At 35.7% G+C, this 24,477-nt stretch overlaps 1 protein-coding gene across 3 annotated transcripts in view; it reads right to left on the reverse strand.

Annotated features, from left to right (window-relative positions):
- The window catches only part of INO80 (INO80 complex ATPase subunit), a 117,029-nt gene that overhangs the window by 57,533 nt on the left and 35,019 nt on the right, over positions 1-24,477 (reverse strand). For all 3 annotated transcript variants that reach the window (XM_081117410.1, XM_081117408.1, XM_081117409.1), the window contains exons 10-24: positions 24,282-24,477; positions 22,958-23,025; positions 21,702-21,911; positions 21,160-21,240; positions 20,256-20,351; positions 13,434-13,493; positions 12,854-12,996; positions 11,078-11,162; positions 9,993-10,110; positions 8,408-8,493; positions 5,680-5,847; positions 5,346-5,479; positions 3,988-4,055; positions 3,173-3,266; positions 2,427-2,598 (exon numbers count right to left, since the gene is read on the reverse strand). In XM_081117410.1, coding sequence (XP_080973536.1) covers positions 2,427-2,598; positions 3,173-3,266; positions 3,988-4,055; positions 5,346-5,479; positions 5,680-5,847; positions 8,408-8,493; positions 9,993-10,110; positions 11,078-11,162; positions 12,854-12,996; positions 13,434-13,493; positions 20,256-20,351; positions 21,160-21,240; positions 21,702-21,911; positions 22,958-23,025; positions 24,282-24,477 — 1,779 coding nt within the window. The remainder of the gene's footprint in view (positions 1-2,426; positions 2,599-3,172; positions 3,267-3,987; positions 4,056-5,345; positions 5,480-5,679; positions 5,848-8,407; positions 8,494-9,992; positions 10,111-11,077; positions 11,163-12,853; positions 12,997-13,433; positions 13,494-20,255; positions 20,352-21,159; positions 21,241-21,701; positions 21,912-22,957; positions 23,026-24,281) is intronic.

The raw sequence follows: 24,477 nt of genomic DNA on the forward strand, positions 1-24,477 counted from the left end.
AAAATGTTCTTGACTAGTGTCATAATCACATGTCAACAGCCACAGATATAATGGGCTTTATTATATTTTTAACAGTTGTTACACATGGAGCTTCAACAACACAATTCTTTATTCAGAACCTAGGCTAACCTTCAACGCTAGATACCATGTAAAGATCATCCTGCTTATTTGAAAGCAGAGATTTCTTAGGATAGAACAAACTGCAAAATACACTGCCTGGTTGGTATTTCAATATATATATATATGTTGTAGACTAAAAGCAGAACAGTGTTTCCACACTTATATAATTAGCTTTTAGCTACCTGTGGCCCACTGGCTCAGTAACTCAGTGTACATGCTAAGCTACTACAAGAGCAAATGTCTATCCACAACAGAAAATAAAATTTAAAAAGAGGAAATGGAAGTGAATGTAACTTCAATTAGATAAACTTTCAGATTTCACCACCAATTTCTCATAAATCATACTGCCAACATCTGAATTTCTCAGAAAATTCATTAACTGATATAAGGACCTCACTGAACCCATGCTCTGAATACACAACTATATTTTTGTAAACATAATACAAATAAGTTATGCATATCTTTTGAGTGTTAAATAAGATGCAGGTGCCTACATAAAAGCGTATAATAAACCCTTGGGAGGATGGTGCTTTTTGTACCAAAAATAAAACTAGTAAAATTTTATAACTATAGTGCAATATATATTACCAAGTGTTGGGGAATTGGTTTATAGAAGGTTAGGCAACTCTTCATCAGACATATCAATATTTTACTAGTAGGAAGTCATTCTGCCACCACTTACATTATTCCAGACAGGCTGGAACCCAATTCTATTCTCTCTTTGCATTTCTGATCTTATCTCCAGAGTCCTAAAAAGTACATGGAGAGCCCAGCCAGCATGGCTCAGTGGTTGAGCATTGACCTATGATCCAGAAGATCACGGTTTGATTGCCAGTCAGGGGACATGCCTGGGTTGCGAGCTGATAAATGACTCTCTCATTGATGTTTCTACCTCTCTCTCCTTCTTCTTTCCTCTCTCTGAAATCAATGAACATATTTAAAAAAGGTACATGCAGTAATGCTTGGGAAACCAATCGAGAAAACAGAAAAAAAGGAAATCATATGGATTCTCCAGTGTACTGGGGGCACACACCAGATCCAGCCGAAGGACATCAGGCATTTGATAGCAGTTAAGACTAATGTGCCATTAAATGTTCCAGAGGATTCAGGAAAAATGTCCTACTTTCTAGTCTAGTTGAAGAATTATAATAGAAACATGCAAATCTCTTTTCAATTCTCCAGTGCAACCCATTTCATTCAGAGTAAAATCCAAATCCTTAGCAATAACTTGTGAGGCCCCAAAGGACCTGGACTTACATCTGTCACCTTATTTCCTGTTACTTTCCCCTTCATCTACTTTACAATGGCCAATAATTATATGAAAAAGTACTCAACATCATTATTTTCCATAATAATGCAATTGAAAGTCATGAGATACCACCACAAATTCAAAAACATAGACTGAAAATACCAGGTGAGGAACACAACAGCAAATCTCTCACATTGCTGGTGGAAGTGTAAATTGCAAAACCATTTTGAAAAATGTTTGGCAGTGGCTACTAAATCTAAACATATATATACCTGACTATACAGCAATCCCACTCCTTTGGGACATAAACCCCAAAGTAATTAGTGCTTATGTTCATAAAAAGACATGGACAAAAATGTGCATAGCACTTTTATTCATAATAGTCCCAAACTGGAAGCAATCTAAATATCCACCAACAGAATAGATTAATAAATTAAACTGTGGTCTATTCAGACAATGGAACACTTCAAAGCATTAAAAAAGAATGCTATAATGCAACATGACTGAATTTCATAAATATAATATTGAGGGAAAGAAACTAGCCACAAAAGAGTACATATGGATAATTCTACTTACATAAAGTTCAAAAAAAGGCAAAAATACTCTGTGATAACAGAAGTAGAATAGTGATTACCTTTATTTGTTGGTTTGTTCTGAATTAGAGGTATTAAATGGTAAGTAGCATGGGGAAGAATTCTCTGGGTGCTGAAAATGTTCTATACCTTAATGTAGGTAGTTGTTACACAAGTGTTTTACACATGTATAAATTCAGAGAGTTGTACACTTAAGATCTGTGTTACAGTAAAGTTATATACAAAATATATGTCTAATATACATATACAAATATATATATATATATACACACACACACACGCACAAACACACAAAATATCTATTAAGATATATATAGTAAATCATAAATCAATATACTGCTCCCACTCCTCTAGGAACTTTCTGGCTCTGTCAGGCCATCATTTACTTTATTGCTACTTTTACTGGCTCAAAGAAAAGGGAATGGAGTACTACTTGGATAACTGATGCTGAAATAACTGCTTACCTTTAACAAAGGGCAGCTGCAAAGGTTGGGAAAGGAGAGTGGAAAATTAACCCCCAAAAGGAAATCCTTGTTTCTCAGGTATCTCTGCTGGTTCTCCCCTTCTGGCTCTCCCCAGGAGCGCAGCTGATGGAGCCTGTAGGAGGCTTTCAGAGACAGGAAAAGAGCTAACCATCTGAAACAAATCACAGCAGACATGCTTATTCAGTGCTCCATGAAGGTTTGAGGGTAGTTTACAGCAGTGAGGAACTTTGTCATTAAAATGTCTCTTTTCTAAATCTTGAGCATTTTAGAAACAGTTCTTTCTGACTTTGAGATAAAGCCATTTCATACTTCTGTTCTATAAATTTTACCTTTGGCATGACTTGGTTTGTTACTACAAAAACTAAAATCCTTCGTAAAACTCATCTTGGTATTAAAGAATATTCAGTATCACCAGCCACCATCTGCCCTATCAAAGCAAATAAAATACAGTAGACTAACTAGAAATTAAGAAGACTTGAAGACCTGGTAGCATTTGGAAAGAGAGCCTGAATAGTTTTTAGTTATGGTATATCAAGAGGCATCAAGCAATTATTAAATGATAGAAAGAAAATTATGATTTCCTAATAAAAATTTTCAATGAGAGAGAAAGAATGAGAGGCTCTCTAAGGTGATATAACATTAAATACATAACCTTCACAGTATTTAACCATTGTCCCTGTTTATTTCCAATGGCTCTCTCATCAAACAATGAGCAAACTTCTCACCTGGCCAAAAGTCCCTGAAGCATGAGGTTTGCCATTTCTGCTGGAGATACATCAATAAAGCGAAGGAAAGAGAAACAGCTTTCTTCATTAACACCTAGAACATCAAAGGACAAAGTTAAAATTACTAACAAGCCAAGAGACAATACTCAACTAAAGTCTGTTTGCTGAACTGCTGAATTTTGGCTTAATAATCAAAACATAGTTTAAAGATTCCGAACCATAGCTACTTTGATGGAAGTCAGGGTGTCATATTTTTGTACTACAATCACAAGCAGAAGAGGCAGACCTAGGAGATATGGCACAGATGAGCCAGAGTAAAGTTGAATCATCAATTACGTTTGGGGTTTTTGGATCCTTGTCTAACTGCCTTACTCTTTTTATCATGCCAGGCACAAAAAATGGAAAGGAAAAAAAAAAAAAAAAAAGGACAGAGGTGAAAGATTCTGAACCTTTTGAGCCTTTACTTTAATACTTTGGACAATGTTCTAAGTTGAGCAGCTTCTTTTCCTTAGACTAGTAAGAATCCTGCATTGTCTCTGTCAAGTTTCAAGAGTGTAAGAAATTCTTAAGTCAGGTATAAAATAAAGATGGAAGGTCAACAAAAAAGTTTTTTATTGCTTCCTGTTATAGTCACAAATCATAGAATCTATAGGTGAAGATGATTAATTTACTTAAATCTTATCAAGACTTTATAAATAAAAACCTAGCATGCAGGCAAACCACTATTAGTTCCAAATCAGTCACTCGGCAAAACAAAGAGAAACATCCTGGTAAACTTTTCGCTTACTTTCCTTCCCAAAGATAAAAACACCTACCTTTTCTGTGAAAAAGAGACTGTTGGATATAGTCCGGTGCAAATGGAGAAAGAAGAACCCTTAACCACCTGTAATGTAAATAAATAAAATAAATCCAAACCTAAATATAAGTACTGAGAAGTGAACTAGACTGGAGGTTCCAAACTAAAGAGAATCTTTTAGGTTTGAGACTCTTTAAACTTTTAAGAAGTTTGTTATTACCAGGCAAAAATCATGGTGTAAAATGTCCGAAAGTAATAAGTACGTAAAGATATGAGAAGATAATACAAGTGCCCTGGCTGGTTTTGCTCAGTGGCTAGAGTGTCAGCCTGTGGACTAAAGGGCTGTCCCAGGTTCAATTCCAGCCAAGGGCACGCACCGAAGTTGCAGGCTCAATCCCTGGCCCTGGTTGGGGCACATGTGGAAGACAAATGATCAATGTGTCTCTCTTACATCGATGTCTCTCTCTCTCCCTTCCACTCTCTCTGAAAAGCAATGGGAAAAATATCCTCAGGTGAGGATTAAAAAAAAAGAAGATAATACAAGTTTTAAGCAGTCTCATTTTATTTCAGAGACTCACAATTCAAGCACCCTCAGTTATCACATACTATAAACAAAAAGCACTACAGCTCTGTTCTGCTTCCTTCTGCCCATCTGGTTAAGTATTAGGCTGGAGCTATCATAGACACAGAATTCTTAAAATTAAACCAAAGAAATGTCTCAATTTCAGTTTCATTAGGCTACATGTCAATAATTATTTTGAGAGTACTGTTTATATTGTTTCTCCTCAAAAGGAGCTTTCTAAAGACATCGTTCTCAAATGTGGGTGTGAATAAGAATCCTTTGGGTGCTTGTTAAAAAATCCAGAAGCCAGGATCACCCTCACTCATAGATGTAGAATGGACTTACACACCTATTTTCTGAGCAGAAATGGTCTCTAGCATATTACCATTAACAACCATTTCACCTTTACACACATCTATCATTGCTGATTCTGAGAAGGTAAATTTGATAAATTTGAAATTCAATCGGTTCTCTCACAAGTGCTATTCCAAGTGTAAAATAAACCACCACAAAGCAATTTCAATATTCGGGCAGATACATTTACTGATTCCTTTTGGTGTGAGTAAATATTTGCACACAGGTGCATAATTCTCATTTGGAAAAGCATCTAGAAGTGGCCAGGGCCTTTAAGGTCATCCAGTTAAATCCTTGACCAAGTGCACAGATTCTCCTACCACAAGATCCCTTAACAAATAGATGTCCATCCATTGTTTAAATATGTTTTGTTGAGGAATTCAAACACTCTCCACTAAATTTATCTCTAAAATCCCCCAAATTACAAAAACACTCTTAAATGGATATTAATATTTGCTCACCTGTCTCGTGAATGGTTGAAGACCCTGATCTGTCCATGATGGTAGATAAACTTTGAAATCTGGTATGGCTTTAGGGAAATATGAAATGGAGACCAAGTTTCTTGTCGTTCAAATAACTCTGGGTGATTACACACCTAAGAGAAAGGGAAAGAAGACAACATTGTTATGAGCAGGTATCACTCTATGAAATGATGGGGGAATCCCAAACCCTGAATATTTACCTTTGTGAACAGGTAAACATTTTCATCTCTTTTTAACTGCATCAAGGCTAGAGGCCTTTTTCTTGAAGTGGATTAATAAAGACAACTCCAGGGCAGCTGACCTAAGCTCTTACCTTCCTAAACTGCATGACCAGATTCATGAGGCTGCTGGTGGTGGTCTGTGCTTGCTGGGTAGACCCCATAGAAGATTGCAATAAGTCCTCAATAGAAATTTTGTTCTTTAGTGCCTGATATAGCAGCTTTTGTCGACTGGTCAGTTGGCAATACATTAGAATCTCAATCTAAAAATCAGTGAGAACATTTACATTTTGAAAAACAGTTTGTAAGAAGATTCAGTAGCAAACAAAGTTGAAAACACATACAAGTCAGATTATGACTGAAAAAACAATATATGTATCTCTAGAAACACAGTATCTCTACAAATCTGTGATGTGGTTAATTACCCAGAAATGTTTTTTTCCTTGACTCTCTCCGTTGTTCAATCTGTATGCTGTCCCTGGGCAATCTCTTCCATTTCCAACAGCACCAACTATTGCCCATCACAATAACACAACAAAGATATATTCCTAAATTCCCCTAGCCCCATACTTTCAACTACCTACTATAATATAATAATACCACTCAGAGAATGTGCAGTAGTTTTATATGTGACATATCAGAAAAATAATTGTCTTTTCCACAATTTTCTAAATTAACAGCATTACCATTCACTGAGCTGCCCAAAGAGAAACTTTGGTCAGCTTTGATTTTCTCTCTCTCTCAAACACCATGTTCTATCATTTCCCAAGTCCCTCAATCCAACCTAGAAATTTACCTAACACTCTTCCTGACCATTCCTGTTGCCTTACTGCAGAATCTCATCATACGAATCTAAACTGTTATTATTTTGGAGTCTTCCAGTCTCTACTGATTCTGAGAAACTTTCCATACAAATTTTGCTACTTAACTGCTGAAAAACCTTCAACGTACATTACAATGTACAAAATATTAAAAATTCTCCCATAGGTAGAGACCACCCATAATCTAACTCACCCAACTGTCCCACAGTCTCATTACCATGTCCTTCTATATTCCTTAGTAACCATGGTTTGAATAATGTTTGCCAAACATACTGCATATTTGAATGTTGCTCTACCTTTGTTCACATTGTTCTTGTTGCCTAGCACCCCCTTTCTGTCATATTTTCCTAGTAAATACCAACTCATTATTCCAGATCTATCTTACATGTCATCTCTGCTTTGATGCCTTCTCTAACCCTCCCCAACAGAACTACTCCCTCATCTATGTTCCCATTATAGTTCACATAGACTATCGTTGTATCTCTATGACACAATATTACAGTTATTTATCTCCTCTGGAAATCTGAACAGAAGCTGGAGACTTTACCTATCTACATGTACAGTGGATGACAGGCAATGAGTTCAATAAATAAATATATTTACTATTCAGAAACATTACTGATGTTTAAGAAACTTACACTATGTACAGTGGTTAAGAACTATACTACATTTTCTGATCACCTCCCTAATGACCATCAACAAAAATAACAGAAATTATGACACTGCTATGGTTTTTTAAGCCCTTTGTGATATAAAAGCCTCAAGGATCCATTTCTTAAAATATTTTCCTTCTATCAGGTATATCCATGTGACAGTGCTCTTTAATTAAAGTCAGCAAATTTCACAAAACTGCCACGAAGATTTTTAAAAAAGAAACAAAACAAAGGTATGCTCCTCCTCTCTTTGAAGGTGTATATCCCCAACACAATTTTCCACTTACTAATTTTAAAATGATCTAGCCTTCTGACAATGACAAAGAAGAACTACCTGAGATTATCAAGGATCTGGAAAGCTGTCTTTTAGGTAGAGAGAAGGACTGTGAGAAACAGGTGGACTCTATGGGAAATGGGGGGAAAATACAAAGGACTGGGAACTGGTAGAAAAAAGAAAAGAATACGGGGAGAATTCACAGGAGATAAAAGAAAATTATGTAAGTCTGGTAAAGATCTCAAAAAGCTATTTATAAACCAAAATTATCAGCTTTGTATGAGAAAAAATATTATAACCCAAAGCACATTAAACTTCTAAATCTCTCAGTTTGCAGAAATACTGGAAACAGAGGAACATGTTAAACAACACCACAATTGTGTAATTAGCAAAATCCAGTATGTGGAAACTCTACAGGACAAATAACTCAGTTTCTTCAACAAAGAATTGCAAGGGAAAACAGAGGGAGGGATTAAAAGATACTTAAAAGAAATGTCACCCAAATGCTATGTGTGGATTTTGCTTGGGTTCTGATTTCAAAAATCTAATTCTGAGAGAGAGAGATCAACTGGGAATATATGAGCACTGACTGGATATGTAATACTATGATAAAATAATTGTCATTTTCTTAGTAGGGGCAATAATGCTATGTGGTTATGTATTTTTAAAAAGACCAAGTTTTTAGAGATACATATGAAAATTTTTATAAATGAAATAAAAGACATCTGGGATTTGCTTCAGAATAATCTAGAAGGGTGGGGATGGCCATGAGTTGATCATTTTGAAGCTGTAGGGTCGTTACAAGAAGGTTCATTATACTATGCTTTCTACCTTTGTAATGTTTCAAATTTTCCATAAGACTATAAAACAAAAAGAAAAAAATACTATTTGCCATGATTATTTGACTCATATTAATTCTTTGATCCACTCAGGTTTAAAGGTCTTCTCTCAATCAAACTAATTACTTTTCAACTAAACATTTATCAAGGAACCTTTTTTTCACCCTGGAACTCTAAGTTGGTGCCTATTGGTGCCTATTAAGGCTTAATAAAGTCATGAGGTTTTCTTTCCTTACCTTGTCAGATAATTCATTTTCTACATCTTTCTTGATTCTCCTCAGCATAAACGGCTTCAAGATCATGTGTAAGCGAGAGAGTTGATCTGAAATGCCAGGAGGCCCCCATAAGTAATACATTATATTAACTTAACACAAACAAAAGTCATAAACATCTGTCACTAAACTGTTCTAATACCTTTTAGCTTAATGATTCTCTGAAAGAAGAATGAAACAAAGTTTTTTTCCAAGTAGGTCGAGACCAAGGATGAATTTTCCATAGCATCTTCCTATAGTCAATTGGGCAAATGCATTTTGCTCTCACTCAGACCAACAAGGACCATCTTGTTAACTTTTCTAATAGTTAACAGATGTTATTTCATGTCTATAATAAACACCGCATGATTCCCTTAGAAGATAACATTCAACAAGGTCAAAAGTACTGACACACATGGTTAAAAATGTTCATAGTAGAAGCAAATTCTAATATAAATAGAAACTAACAAAAATGACCTTTCTAGTATTTTCAGTTTTTATCACAGGAGAAAAGCCTTACCCCATTCCATAAAGAACATAATTCTGATAAGACTTTTTCAGGATCTATGTGGAAAATGAGGATTCTGTAAGCCAAAACGTGGTATTTTCTGACTCTGCATATTCTGCCGTGAGTAGCCAACAATACAGTAAAACCTTGATATAATGGACTCATTTCGGGGAGGGGGTGTCCATTAAAGCTGAAAGTCCATTATATAATAAAATAGGTTTTCTCAATGTGTATGTTAAAAAATTGATAAATTAGTTTACCTGTTTTTACTTATGCAGACACATTTGTGTAATTAAAATTAAGTATGTATAAAAAGTTTAATTTCACAGTAAAGTTTTCTATACGTATTACTGTAATTTTAAAGTTATACTGAATAGGTTTAGTAAATGCCTGCATTCACCAGTCACCGCGAGTAAACAAATGCACATGGCTGGGGCTTGGCTCTTGCCCAGGGAAACATTAGACAGCACTAGTTAAAACTGCTGCAGAAAGTCATGCCAGGGGACCATAGAATCAATTACCTTGTGCGATGTGGTGTGATCATGTACTAATAATTCCCCAACATTGTTTATGAGCAGTAACTCTTGGATTTAAATTTGTAGACTATAGTCATAGATATGTAATATTTACTTATGACAGCGAAATTACTACAGTGTTTTTTCCAACATGTGGTCTATTCGCTAAAATTTGTTAAAGATAACAGTGAATCAACAGCAAGAAAACCCCTACAACCTGTTTATTTAATTATAAACAAATCTTGGTTAAAAGCATTTTTTAATTAATCAGGTGTTAATTTTCATATATGACATATGGGCCGGAAATTTTGTCTGTTAAATCAAGGTCCACAAAACCAAGGGTTTATTGTCTAGTAACATCACCTGAATTAGTCCTTTTTGTTTTTGACTCTTTTAAACATAAAGTACATAATTATTTTATAAGAGAAAAAACTTCTTCCCCCTGATCCTACATATACTAGAAGAAAAATTCTACATATAGAAAAAGCATACAATTTATGTGGTTGCCTATACTGATACATAAAAGAAAGTTTGTAAAAGTACTCACTCTCGTCAATGGCGGATTTGTTTTCAGCATGGCTCTCGATGTCCTTGGAAAACCACTCATTAAATTCCTCATGTGAATCAAATAATGTTGGCATAATGAAATGCAGCAGAGCCCAGAGCTGGAAACAAAAGAAAAGTGAAATAGCTGTAGGACAACAAAACGACAGTGAGAGGATATAATGAGGATTTGGAGAGAGAGAGTGAATGTTGCAGGTATGTTTATGTCTGTGTCTCTGTGAGCCCATGTGTGAGTGAATGAGAGATTGAAATAGTGTGTAAGCACAAAGCTCATCAACCAACCCTAATTCTGTAAGGTGCTATAGCAAAATGTAATTATTTTAAAATTAATTTCAAATTAAAAGTCTGAAAATGCAAGTTCCACTCAGATTTTCCACTCAGATTTTGTGGTAGAATAGTTTTAAAGATCTTATATATATTAAAAAATCCATTCCACAATTGTATACAATCTGAGGTAGCATAATTTGCAATAACTCTAGATCAGGGTCAGCAAATTATAATCTGTGGTGCCAAGTCTGGTTTGCCATCTATTTTTACAAATAAAGTTTTACTGAACATAGCCACACTCACTCATTTATATATCATCCATGGTTGCTTTCACATTAAAATGGCAAGGTTAAATAGTTATGACAGAGACTGTATGGCCTGTGTCTAAAACATTTACTATCTGGCTCTTTACAGAAAGTTTTCTGACGCCTATTGTAGATAAATTACCTTTCCTAAAGAAAAAATTTTAGCTCCTCTCAGTGTTAAAGTGTGTTACCTTTCCATTCTAACACAAAAACATCTCTGCTCTGGATGGGTAGCATTCTTAATGCGGTCACTATTTATTACATAAATTCAAAGAAATAAAGTATTTTATTCGCTTTTTGCCAGAGAATAAGAAAATAGAAAAAATGCCAAAAAACACAGTTAGGGCAAGCTATGTTCAAATTCCTCCTTTTATGTGGGGATTATAATTTATACAGAGCATAAATACTCCAGGTTGGCATGGGTAAAGAATTCTATTCTCTGCTGGAACCACTCTGTTTAATGCAGACCTAAAACTGAAACCTTACTAGTGCCTACCTCTGCCATGGTGTTCTGAATGGGGGTCCCAGTTAGCAGAAGCCGATTCCGACACTGGAACTGCAAGAGGATTTTCCAACGAACACTGTCCAATAAGATGAATTACAAATTCCAAGTTAGCAATAAATCTTTCTCCACCCTACCAAGTCCCCATATTCCTAAAAATGCTTTCCAAAAAAATAACAAACACTCAGAAAATCAAGTACACCCCTATGTACAAAATTAAAAAATATTATTCAATAAAGCCGAGGACAGGAAATTTCAGAGAAATTGACTTCTCTCTCTACAGTGAAAATATGGAATTAGGCTTTAGGGAAAAATCCTCAAATAGGCAGAGTAGGATCCTTTCTGGCTTGATAAATCCTATTCAAGCCGTTTCATTATAAGGCACGTATAAGGAAGCTTTAAAATTATTAATTTGTGTACTTCCAGTGAGTTTGGAAGAAGCAATGAAGAAAGGGGAAGCATGTGAGAAGAAAATGCAAAAAAAGTCTATGGCTATGAACATTTTCTACTTCAAAAGAGTGCAATATGAAGTAATGCCCTTCAGATGATGGAAAATTCCATGGAAAATACCATCCTGCCAGTTAACATGGAAATTTAAGGAAGTCCTATGAGAGTCCCCCAACAGTTAATAAAAATGTGTTAATACTACTAACACTTAATAGTCAGGCACTCATTTACTATTCAGTTTGAGACCTTAAAGATATTAGAATATTTTAAACATACAACTTCCAATAAAAAGGTTATTGGGGAATTTTAATAACCATCCAGGAACTAGGACAACTTGCATAAAGCTGACAGAACCTACAATCCACATAATGTAACATTCTTTATTTCCTACTAGGACCTCCTGTCTAAAATAATCCCTCAAGGGCAGACACCCCTTCCTCCACAGAAATTTTCCTTGAAGAACAAAGATCTGTTAAAATGTCATAATTATTGAGTAGGGAGAGAGAAGTTGAGAAAAATTCTTATATTCTAAACATTGATATTTATGTTCCATGAAAAATGCAAAAGGGATTTCTGGTTAGATATACAGCTTATGGAGAGACTATATCACACCATGTTCTGAAACCTCTCTGATCTTTATTTTCACATGTGTGCATATAACACAGAGATACAGTTGACCCTTGAACAATACAGATTTAAACTGTGAGGGTCCACTGACATGTGGATTTTTTTCAATAAATATAATAAATGTATTTCCTCTTCCTTATAATTTTCTTAGTAACATTTTCTTTTCTATAGCTTACTTTATTGTAGGAATACAGAATATAATACATGTAACATACAGAATATCTGTTAATCGACTGTTTGTTATCGGTAAAACTTCCGGTCAACAATAAGCTATTAGTATTCAAGTGTTTGGAAGGTCAAAAGTTATCCATGGATTTTCTTTCTGATTTATTTTCTTCTTCTCTCTCTTTCTTTCATTCCTTTAATGTTTTTGTTGATTTCAGAGAGGAAGAGAGAGAGAGAAACATCAATGATGAGAGTCATTGATGGGCTGCCCCCTGTAGGCCCCTACTGGGGATAGAGCCCATAACGGGGCATGTGCCTTGCCTGGGAATTGAACCATGACCTCCTTATTCATAGGCCAATGCTCAACCACTGAGCCAGGCAGCTGGGCAAAAGTTATACATGGATTTTCAACTGTGGGGAGTTAGGTTGGGGGGTTGGCACCCCCTAACCACCACTTATATTCAAGGGTCAACTATATATCATATATCTATATATCTTTAGTCCACGGAATTTAGGTTCTACTAATGTTACCTGGAACTACTCTTGAGTGCCTGAGCCTCATCCAATACCATGTACTGCCACTTGACCCGCTGGAAATACTTTACATCCTGCACCACCAGCTGGTAGCTGGTGATAACCACGTGGAAGGGAGCATCCTGGGTGTAAAGGGTCTTCTGTAAATATAAGAGTGCAAGGGTGAAAAGAGATACCCAACAATTCATAATAAGAAGAGGAATAGATTATATTTTCTAAGGCCAAGAAATTCGTGATAGCCCTCTAAAGATGTGCTTCTCCCATGTGGGAAATGTACAGTGATAAACTACAACTGTTTTTAAAGCAGTCACCTTAATCACAAATCATGTTCAAAAGTAGTATTCAGCATATTAAAGAAAAAAAGTTCTTATTTAGTCCTGGACTTCAAATCCAGATGACTGTCTCTGACAGGAAAAACATTGTAACATTGTAAAAGAAAAAAGTTCACTTGCCTAGTGCCCAGAAATATATAAGATTTTATATATGAGAAATTACTCAAATCAACTGAAGAAATAATGATTGCATATGTATACGTGTGTGCATGTGTATGTATACATATAGTAAGCTGAAAAGTTACCTGACTCCAGAACCTCCTTATGACTTTTCTATCATGAGGATTTCCCCAATATGGTAGCACCTGGAAAAAGGACCAACATGTTATTCAGAATGGTTTTAAAAGAACCTAAAACAAAATATAGAAGTTCCTCTTCTGTCATCGCTGGACTAGGTGCTGAACTAGCACTCCTCCTGCTGACCAAATTAAAATCACATATACAAAACATTTGTTTGAAAGTATCAGAGAGCTAAGCTACTGAGGCAGTGGAGAATAAAGAGCCAAGATCCAGAAAAGCAAGCAAGCCCAGAGAGGAAATCCTGGCATGTTCCCCCTGAAAGTAATCCTTTCCAAAAGTTCTGGTTGAGAGGCTAAGAAACTGAGCAGAGTTTTTTGTGTGTTTTTTTTTTCTTAAGAAATGTGGAGCCCACAGAACAAAAACTGTAGTTCCAGGAGGAGGGATTCTGATAAACACCAACCTCCCTGGCCTTAAATTAGGATCAAAAATACATACACACCAGTAATAAAGCTTAACCATACAAAGACTTGCCTTAACAGACACAGTCATCCCTCGATATTTGCAGGAAACTGGTTCCAGGACCACATGAAGATACCAAAACCCATGGATGCTCAAATCCCCTATGTAAAAACGGCCCAGTATTTGCATGTAACCTATGCATATCTTCCTATATACCCGAAATAATCTCTAGATTATTTATAATGCCTAACACAATGTAAATGCTATGTAATTAGTTGTTATACTGTTATACTGTTATTGTTTAGGGAATAATGACCAAAAAAAGTCTGTACATATTCAGTACAGACACAACCATTGTAGGCTTAGCTACACAGTACATGTTAGCAACAATGTAACCCCCCCCATATTGTTTGAATCTACAGTTGGATGAATCCCTGGATATGTAGCCCTCAGTTACAGTGGGTGGACAGTACTGTATTTCAGCTTCAAATCATCTCAATTCCTGACTAGATTAAGGAGATTTTGGATTATTAGTGCCCCAGAAAAAAAAAACTACTAGTGATGAGAAACCAAAACAAAACCCAAAAAAAAGAAATCTTCTCTATGGAAGAAGAAAAGAGTATCTAGAACCCACAACTATCTCTAGAATTTTCCCCATACAATGTCTGGCATACAATTAAAAAAACAAAACAATAAACCAGCCAGACATATGGAAAGACCAGACCACTTGACTGAAAACCAACATGAAAAACAGATAAAAGAAACAAAGCCATAAGAGATCCAGATAATGAAATATCAGAAAAAGACTTAAAAAGAATTCAGTGACAGTCTGGCCGGGCGTGGCTCAGTGGTTGAGCATCGACCTAGGATCCAGGCAATCAGGGTTTGATTTCCGGTCAGGGCACATGCCCAGGTTGCAGGCTTGATCCCCAGTTGGGGGCGTGTAGGAGGCAGCCGATCAATGACTCCCTCATCATTGATGTTTCTATCTCTCCCTCTCCTTTCCTCTCTCTGAAATCAATAAAGATATATTTAAATTTAAAAAAAAGAATTCAATGACAGATTAGATGCAGCTGAAGAGAAAATTAGTGAACTAGATGATAAGTCAGAAGAAAATATCCAGACCAAAGCCTGGAGAAAAAAAATAATCCAAAATTCAGCAGTTTCTGTGTGATGACTCTAGATGTGGCTTGCTTTCTTTTTATCTACATGGGGCTTCTTGAATTTGTAGCTTGATGTCTTTTGTTGTTTTCAAAAAATCTCGGCCAGATGGAAGCACAAATATGCAGAAAGGAATGAAGATTAAAACAATGAACATGTAATATGAATAAATCTAAATAAACTTAAAATGTATAAATAATAAAATGTCTTCTGTGGTTTAAAATATAAAGTATGTTATTTCTTAAAAAGTCAATGATACATGTATTCTTGTGGGTATCTACTGAAGAATAAAATGAACATATAATTAGTAAGTAAAGAGGGGAAGGGAAAAAAGTAATAAAATCTAATCAATCCAAAAAAAACCAAGAAAGGAGAGAAAAAGTAAAGTTAAACATCTGAAAAAACTAGAAAGCAAACAGCAAGGCAGGAGATTTAAACTACTTATATCAATAAATACATTAAAAGTAAAAACAAATATTCCAAAATAAAAGACAAAAAATGTACCTTAAATGTAAAGATAGAGAATGGTTAAAAATAAAAGGAAGAAAAACATACCATACAAAAACTAACCAAAGAAAGTTAATCTATTTAATATCAGAGAAAATAGGTTTCAAGGTAAAATCTTTTTTTTTTCTTCTTTTTTTAAAAAAAAAAATATCTTTATTGATTTCACAGACAGGAAAGGAGAGTGAGAGAGAGCGATAGAAACATCAATGATGAGAGAGTCATTGATTGAGCCCACAACCCGGGCATGTGCCCTAACCGGGAATCGAACCCAGATCACCTGGATCCTAGGTCGATGCTCAACCACTGAGCCACGCCCGGCCGGGCTCAAGGTAAAATCTTAAAGACAAGAATTTCATAATAAAAGGTTCAATTCACCAGGATTATAAAATAATTGTAGATTTGTATATATATCGCACAGTCTCAAAATATATAAAGCAAAAATGGATAAATCCATAATTGTAGAAAATTTTAACACACCTCTTTCAGTTAGTAATAGGACAGGCAGACCAAAAAATCAGTAAAGATACAGAAGAGCCAAACAATTTAACATACCTGACCTAATGAACATATGTACAACACCACACTCAACAACCGTAGAATAGATACTATTTTCAAACACACATACAACATTTATAAAAACTGACCACATGCTGGGCCATAAAAGGAAAGTTCAACAAATTTCAAAAGATTAATATCATAAAAAGCATGTTTTTTTATCACAGTGGATTTAAGCTATAAATTAATAACAAAATAGGTGCCTAGAAAACCATCCTTTGTTTGGAAATTAAGAACCACACTTTTAAATAACCCATGAGTCTATAAGAATGTGCAGTAAGAGCTAGAAATTATCTTGACTTTAAAGATAATGAAAAGGTGAGCCATCAAACCTTTGGATGGCTATGCCCATGCTTAGAAAGCAATTTAATACTCTTAAATACACATATTAAAAAAAAACACACACAAAAATCAACAATCTAACCTCCAATTTAAGATGTTAGAAAAATTTAAAAGTTTACCAAAGAAGTAGACAAGAATAATAAAAGAGCATAAATAAATGAAATAGAAAACATACAGAATAGCCAATATCAGGAATAAAAAGTGGTACACTATAAAAAAATATAAATCATATTTCATGGGGAAAAGGAAGTCAAAGGCACTAATCATCCTAAAACCATAAAACAAGTATTACTCAGATACTTGCCAAATGAACTTTCGGATGTTATCATCACAGATCTAAGTATCTTTTTTAAAAATATGTTTTGATTTATTTTATTTTATTATTATTTTTTAATATATCTTTCATTGATTTCAGAGAGAGAGGAAGGGAGAAGTAGAGAGAGATAGAAACATCAATGATGAGAGAGTCATCAATGATCGGCTGCCTCCTGCACACTCCCGACTGGGGATTAGGCCTGCAACCTGGGCATGTGCCCTAACCAGGAATCGAACCGCGATCTCCTGGATCCTAGGTTGATGCTCAACCCTTGAGCCACACCCAGATGGGCTGTTTTTATTGATTTGAGAGAGGAAAGGAGAGATAGAAACATCAATCAGCTGCCTCCTGCAAGCCCCCTGCTGGGGATCGAGCCCACAACCCAGTCATGTGCAATGACCCAGGATCTAACTGGTGACCTCTCAGTGCATGGGACAATGCTCAACCAACTGAGTAACACTGGCTAGGTGATCTAAGTGTCTTTTGAACGTAATCTAACAATAAACCTGAGCAGAGTCTACACCTTATTCTGTAGGGAAGTGAATGCATTTCTGACCATCTAAAGGAGTAACAGCAATAGAAACCATGAATCAACAGAGCAGAGGTCATCAAACCTTTTCTGTAAATGGCCAGATAGCAAATATTTCTGCTTCGCAGGCCATATAGTTTCTGTCACAACTACTCAACTCTGCTGTTGTAGTGAGAATTAAGCTATAAATAATACATAAACAAAGGAATATGACTATGTTCCAATATATATGATTTAAATTTCATATATTATCTGTTATGACATTTTTTTAATCAACTTTAAAATGTAAAAACTATGCTTAGCATGCAAGCTGTACAATAAGCAGGTGGCAGATTCCTCAATAAGTTAAATATAGAATGACTTAGCAATTCCACTCCTAAGTATATACCCAAAAGAACTGAAAAACAAGACAGGTGCTCAAATGAAACCTGTACATGAATGTTCATAGCAGTGCTATTAACAATAACCAAAAGGTAGAAACAACCCACGTATCCATTAATAGATGGATACACAAAATACAGTATATCCAGATAATAAAATATTATATAGTCATAAAAAGGGATGAAATACTGATATATCCTATAAGACAGATGAACCCTGAAAACATCATGATAAGTGAAAAGAAGCCAGACATAAAAGTCCATGTATTATATGATTCCAGTTATATGAAATATCCAGACTAAGCAAATCCAGGGAGACAGAAAGATTTGTAATAGCCAGGGTCTAGAGGGAAAGGGGAATGAAACGGGAATTAAGGAGTAACTGCTTAACTGGGAGGAGGTTTCTGTTTGGGACGATTAAATGATTCTGCAACCAGATACCAGTAATCACTGCACCACATTGTAAAGGTACTCAATGCTACTTCATTGTACACTTTAAACTGGTATATACTATGTTATGTGTATTTTATCACAAGTTAAAAAAACTGGGACAAACAAGTGGCAACTAGAATTGGCCCAAAGGCCATATTTTACTGACCTGTAAACTACAGTGTTAAAAGGAAGCTCAACATGCAAATGAAAGCTCAGTTTTAGGTATAGGTATAAAGTCAAAAGAGAGGTAACAATGATATAAGTAGAACTACATTGCCATCTATCGGTCAGTGAAGGAAATACTGAAAACTTCATTGGTTTGATGGAAAATTTTAAGACTGAAGTTTTAACTAATTTTAAGACTTAATTTCTAACTTCCTGATTATTCAACATGTACTTAACATCACCACCACCAACAAAAGCAGAAAAAAAGATGGGCCCTGGTCAGGTGGCTCAGTTGGTTGGAGTGCTGTCCCATGCAACAAAACACTGTGGGTTTGATTCCTGGTTAGGGCACATAGCTGGGTTGTGGGTTCAATCCCCGGTTGGGGTGTGTACAAGAGGCAACCGATCAATGTTTCTCTTTCACATTGATGTTTCTCTGTCTGTCCCCCCATCCTCTCTCTCTAAAATCAATAAGCATATCCTTGGGTGACAATTAAAACAAAACAAAACAAAACAAACAAACAAACAAAAAACAGAGAAAAAGATGTAGAGCTCCATATCCCATATGACAAACTCCTCTATAGAAAATATTCAACAAATTGCCTTAGTTGATCTCATCATCTTGGAAAGTTAAAAATGAGTCAGCCAAGTTAAAAGCTCTACACCTAATGTGCTTTGTAAAGTTTCTAAATCTATAATTCAGCCACAAAGGTGGGGCCACAGAAATAAAGGTGTCCCAAAGTAGACTATCCCAGACACGTCCCTATTCCTTAACAAAGCATATAACAGAAAAATACCTGTTTCCCATTTCCACCCTATCATGTGCACCCTTTAAATTGCATGGAGCCCTGCTGGGCGTGGCTCAGTGGTTGAGCGTCAACCTAGGATCCAGGCGATCAGCGTTCGATTCCCGGTCAGGGCACATGCCCAGATTGTGGGCTTGATCAATGACTCTCTCATCATTGATGTTTCTGTCTCTCTCCCTCCCTCTCCTTTTCTCTCTCTGAAATCAATAAAGATATATTTTTAAAAAATTATCTTTATAAATTGCATGGGACCCATGATTACTATGGAGACCCAAAATCAGAGAGACCATGTCAATATCTCGATACATAATCTCATTAAAATCTTCCGCACCAGGCAACTCCATTATCATTACATCCTTTAGGGACAGAACACATATTTAACTCATTTTCCCCCTTTTACTTGCAAATAAAACAAATCTTAACCATTCTCTTATAATTCTAACAACTTTCTATAATTAAGCCCATTTAAGTCTTGTTCATGTCTTATTCACCTTGATGCAACATACTTCCCTACTAATTTCTTACCTCAATCTCAATTCTTTTCCTCTGAATTAAAATCAAATTTCACATTATTTACCTTAGTCAGTACCTTATCTATCTTAGTCCTAATGTGGACTAAGACTAAAGTTCTAGCTTTGGAGGATCAAGAAAATGGATAATTTACGAATATATGGTAGGGAGGAATGACGACAATGCCATATACAGGGTGTTCCAAAAAAATGTATACACACTGTAACAGCTGATGGCTCAATTTTGAAAATGAAATGTATTTTAATAAACACTGCCTTTATAATTATTCAGTGTGTGTATACATTTTGGGGGGCACCCTGTATTACAGGATATGTGCCCTGATGATGATTTGCCAAAAATCTACATAAACCAGCACGGTAGATATTTTCTATTATTGTAGTTTGACTAAGAATGTCAATTCATGTGGCCAATGCAAGCAAATCACTCAAATTGGACTTTGGCTTTCTCACCTATGACGCATAAAGATATAATATGCTCTCTTATTGCTCCCATTGTAACTTTTATAGGAAATGTATGCAAGTTATTTGGGGGGAAAAACAAGAAATTAAAAACTATTATGAGCAAGTAAAGAAGCAAGGCAGCAAAAGAGTCAGAAAAATTTATTTTAAAAAGCAAAAGAATTTTTTGTTGGATTGATTTTTTACCTTGAATTTAGGAACAAATCTAGTAAACTCCTGATGCCAATTGTTAAGTGTAGAAGCAGGTGAAATTATTAAGAAAGGTCCCCAAATGTTCTCTCTCTGAAACAGAAAAACTGGGTTAGCAAACTGCAGGAAAACTGAAAATATTTAATTCAAAATTACAATTAATGGCAAGTGCAGTTTAAGAATAGAAAGTACATTGTAACGAGAAATGGTTTTTATCCAACCTATCTGCACACTCAATAATCTATGTTAATAATAACACAGGAAGGAAGTTGCTCATACACACCTTGAAGAAAAAATTGCAAGCACTTACTGCCACTCCCCACTAATCTCTTATAGGTCCTAATTTATTTCATTCCCAAAGCACTCAGAACATACTGACTTGTATGTGTTGCTTTACCCTATATTAAATAATTATAACAATTTTACTATTATCTAATGGCTATAGAGCTTTTGCTTTTTTTCAAAATGCTTTTATACATATTTTCTCATTTATTTCTCAAGAAGTTTGCAGCAGTGGAAACAACCTTAGAGAGTTAAAGTCAGGTCAAAGAGGTTATATGAATTGCCCAAGTTTACACTGCTAGTAAGCGTAGAGCTGAGATGTGAACTCAGGTCCTCTGATCTAACCAATACACTGTCTTTGCCACCACACTGGTGGTTCTCAACGGGGGGTGGGGGAGGTTTCCAAGCCACACATGCTCAAAAATTGTCCCACTCTTCTTGAAAACAAAAATGTTTCACTACTTTATGTCACTTTGTAAAGGCCTTGAAGGCAAGGAGCAAGTCCTATTGTCTTAGTATGCTACAGAGCCTAACACAGTGCTTGATAATGGCTGATTCTCAATAGAAAATGACCCTAGGATATATCGAGAGAAAAATGGAAAGATTGGCATCTACCCACCTCAGCGAGATGGGCCAGGAGAGCAATGCTCTGTACTGTTTTACCAAGGCCCATTTCATCTGCAAGAATGCCATTAATACCCTGGGAAAAAACACACACATAATTAACACATCTCATATTCCATCATACAGGGTTCAACCTACTGCCCAAAAGAACTAACCAAAATGTTAAACTTGTTCGAACAAAAGTGACTGGAGATACCCAGCTTCAGCACTGTATCCATTGCTGTAATGATTCCTTCTGCCAATTCCACAGCTACGGCTGTGAATCATGAAGCCAGTTTTTTAGCTAATCTAATCAAGGCATAAAAGCAAACAACCACTTACCAAGACCACCTAAGATAAACTATATATATTACAAATATTCTCCAATAAAATCTCCAGGTTAAAAATATAGAGACATCTAGATTTTTGACTCTCTTAAAGCTTTTCAAAAGGAGTGAAATCTAAAACATTATCTTGTGCTAATTTCACAATACACTGACTTTAGGAAAACAGGTAACAAATGAAAGATAATGGGTATAACATAATTCTAAAATTTACCTGTTCATACAGATTTGCCAACCAATTCATGCCTTTCAGCTGATAACCTTTCAATTTGCCATTAAAAATTGTGGGCTGTGGAATATCCTCACCAGCCCGGATAGATGGATTTGCCAGGCTGTAACTCTCCCCAAACCCACTGCCAGACTTGTTTGCTGCTCGTAGGGCAGCTGCTCGACTTTCTTTTGCATCTTCATCAAATGACCTTGTCTGGAAAATAAAAATTTATTAGAAGAAAAATGTAAGAAAATCAAATAAAATTCACAATGACATCATCTCTCATTTGGGCTAATTGAAACAAAATTTCTGATGATATATCCTATAATGTAAAATTATATCACATATATAAAGCATAATACATTAAAGTATATTGCTAATATTTTATAATCAATTTAACAATTGTATTAAAAATATGCTTTTGGACAGACACTAAGCCTTACATGATTACTTGGTTCATCAAGAAATTTATTAAAGTTTTAATATATATTTTTAAATTTTATTTATTGATTTTAGAGAGAGACAGGAAGGGAGAGAGGGGGAGAGAGAAAAACACTGATTTGTTGTTCCATTTATTTATGCATTCTTTGGTTGCTTCCTTGTATGTGCCTTGACCAAAGACTGAACACACAACCTTGGCATATAGGGACAACACTCTAACCAACTAAACAACCTAGGCAGGTCTTAGAAATTTATTAAAGTTTTGATATAAAATTTGGTTGGGGTTGGGTTGGTGGAAAGGAGGTCGAGTTTGTGTCTATCCTTGACTTGTACCCTACTAAGTTAAATATGGGTTCCTATGAAGTGTATTAAACTGTGTTTTCTTTACTTAATTCAATCTAACTGGAGTTTCTTTCTGGTTTCATTAAATATCACTATATTATGAATAAGCAAATTATTACTGAAGTGAAAGAAGGTACTAACTTAGCAGTTTTCTTAATGCATGATATAGCTTTCTTAACAAGCAAGAATGTGGTCTTTTCACTAAACAACCACGACGTACTTCCTACTGTGCTTCCCATGATTACTTAAGAGGGCAAAAAAATAGGCAAACTGCCCTAGCTTCAATCAGCACATTCCTGAAGCTTAAGCATATGAACACTCATTTTCTACCTTTCCTCAATCACCTACACATATACACATTCACCAATGTTTTTAATCAAAAACATGATTAAGACTAAAGGAAGACAACCCAAGTAAAAGGTTGTGGGGTATTTCCAGAGCCCATTACAGTTTACCTTTTCATGTTTAAGACTCACCCGAGCTTGATGAATATGGTAAGCATTTTCAGCATTCTTCAGGGCCTGGGCTTTGAAATGGTTACTATCTGAAAAGGAAAACTTACAGATTATCTACCTAATTAATTGATCTTGTTCAAAGATGCAATTCACATCAACATGTTTGGATCCGTGACTCCCCCATTCTACTTATCCCTAGGTTCAGGGAGGATGAGGGAGCAGAAAGGCTCAAGTTAGGTACTTGACAGAGGTAGAAGTTGCAATGGAGGCAGAGGGCTGCCATGGTCTCTAGTAGCCAGAGCCAGTTAAAAAAAAAATTACCAGGAGCCCTGGCCGGATGGTTCAGTTGGTTGGAGCATCGTCCTGTACACCAAAAGGTTACAGGTTCAATCCCTGGTCAGGGCAAATATGGAAGGCAACAAATTGATCTCGCTCTCTCCCTTCCTCTCTTTAAAACCAGTAAATATATCCTCAGGTGAGGATTAAAGAGAAAAAACAGTCGCCGAGCCAGTGTGGCTCAGTGGTTGAGTGTCGACCCAAGAACCAAGAGTTCACCAGTTCCATTCCTGGACTTGATCCCCAGTAGGGGGGATGCAGGAAGCAGCTCTCTCTCATTGATGTTTCTATCTCTTACCCTTCCTCTCTCTGTAAAATCAATAAAAATATATACATTTTAAAAATCACCAGGAGACTCAGCTCCAGTTTCCCAATCCTGGGTTTCTTGCATTAAGCAATGTCAAAACCAGGAAAACAAGATGAGGATTAAAAAATGTGATAGATTTATGCCAGGTGAAATTATTCCAAAAGAAGAAATACAGACACATGTAACCCCCAAGATACTCTGAAGCACCCCCATTCTGTTTTATTCTTAGCTCAACATGACTTTGATCACTATTCTCTGTGAAATTCCTCTCAAACTTCATTCCAATCCCTCCCTCCCTGAGGTCCCCAAAATACCAAAATCAAACAGTCTTTCTCGTGCCTGATTTGTATCACCAACAACCTTGTTATGTGAGAGATGATGTTCTCTTCTGAGACATGTTTACTGAATTCTTCTGATTTAATACCTTCTATTTCTACTAACAAATAACATATAAAAATATTCCCAAAATTATAAGATCATATAACCTGACCCTTTCCTTTTCAAATTCTTTGCAAGTTATTTTACATGCTTGTTTTATAGAAACATTCACATTTTCTGACTCCAGTACAATAAATTCCCCTTTACTGATCAATATTACCTATCAATCAAGACAAAATTGAAAGAATTAATCGTGTGCACAACTTTATAGATATGAAAAAATGGAGGGTACCTGCTTCCTCTAAATTCTGATTTAGGACTCACCATAATCCTCCTGTGTGATATTAACTACCACCCCGCCACCAATGTCAATTTGTCTCTGGGTAGAACTGTCTTCTAGTTTCCTTAAGATTTCTTCCTGGATCCCATCATGACCCATGTCTCGTTTGCGACTCATAAAATGGGCGTACAACTCTGTCTGGGTGATTAGAAAGTTCAGTTTTCGCTGCTGCCTCTTGGC

Source organism: Miniopterus schreibersii, assembly GCF_964146895.1.
Source record: "Miniopterus schreibersii genome assembly, chromosome: 1".
In the NCBI taxonomy this organism is placed as follows: domain Eukaryota; kingdom Metazoa; phylum Chordata; class Mammalia; order Chiroptera; family Miniopteridae; genus Miniopterus; species Miniopterus schreibersii.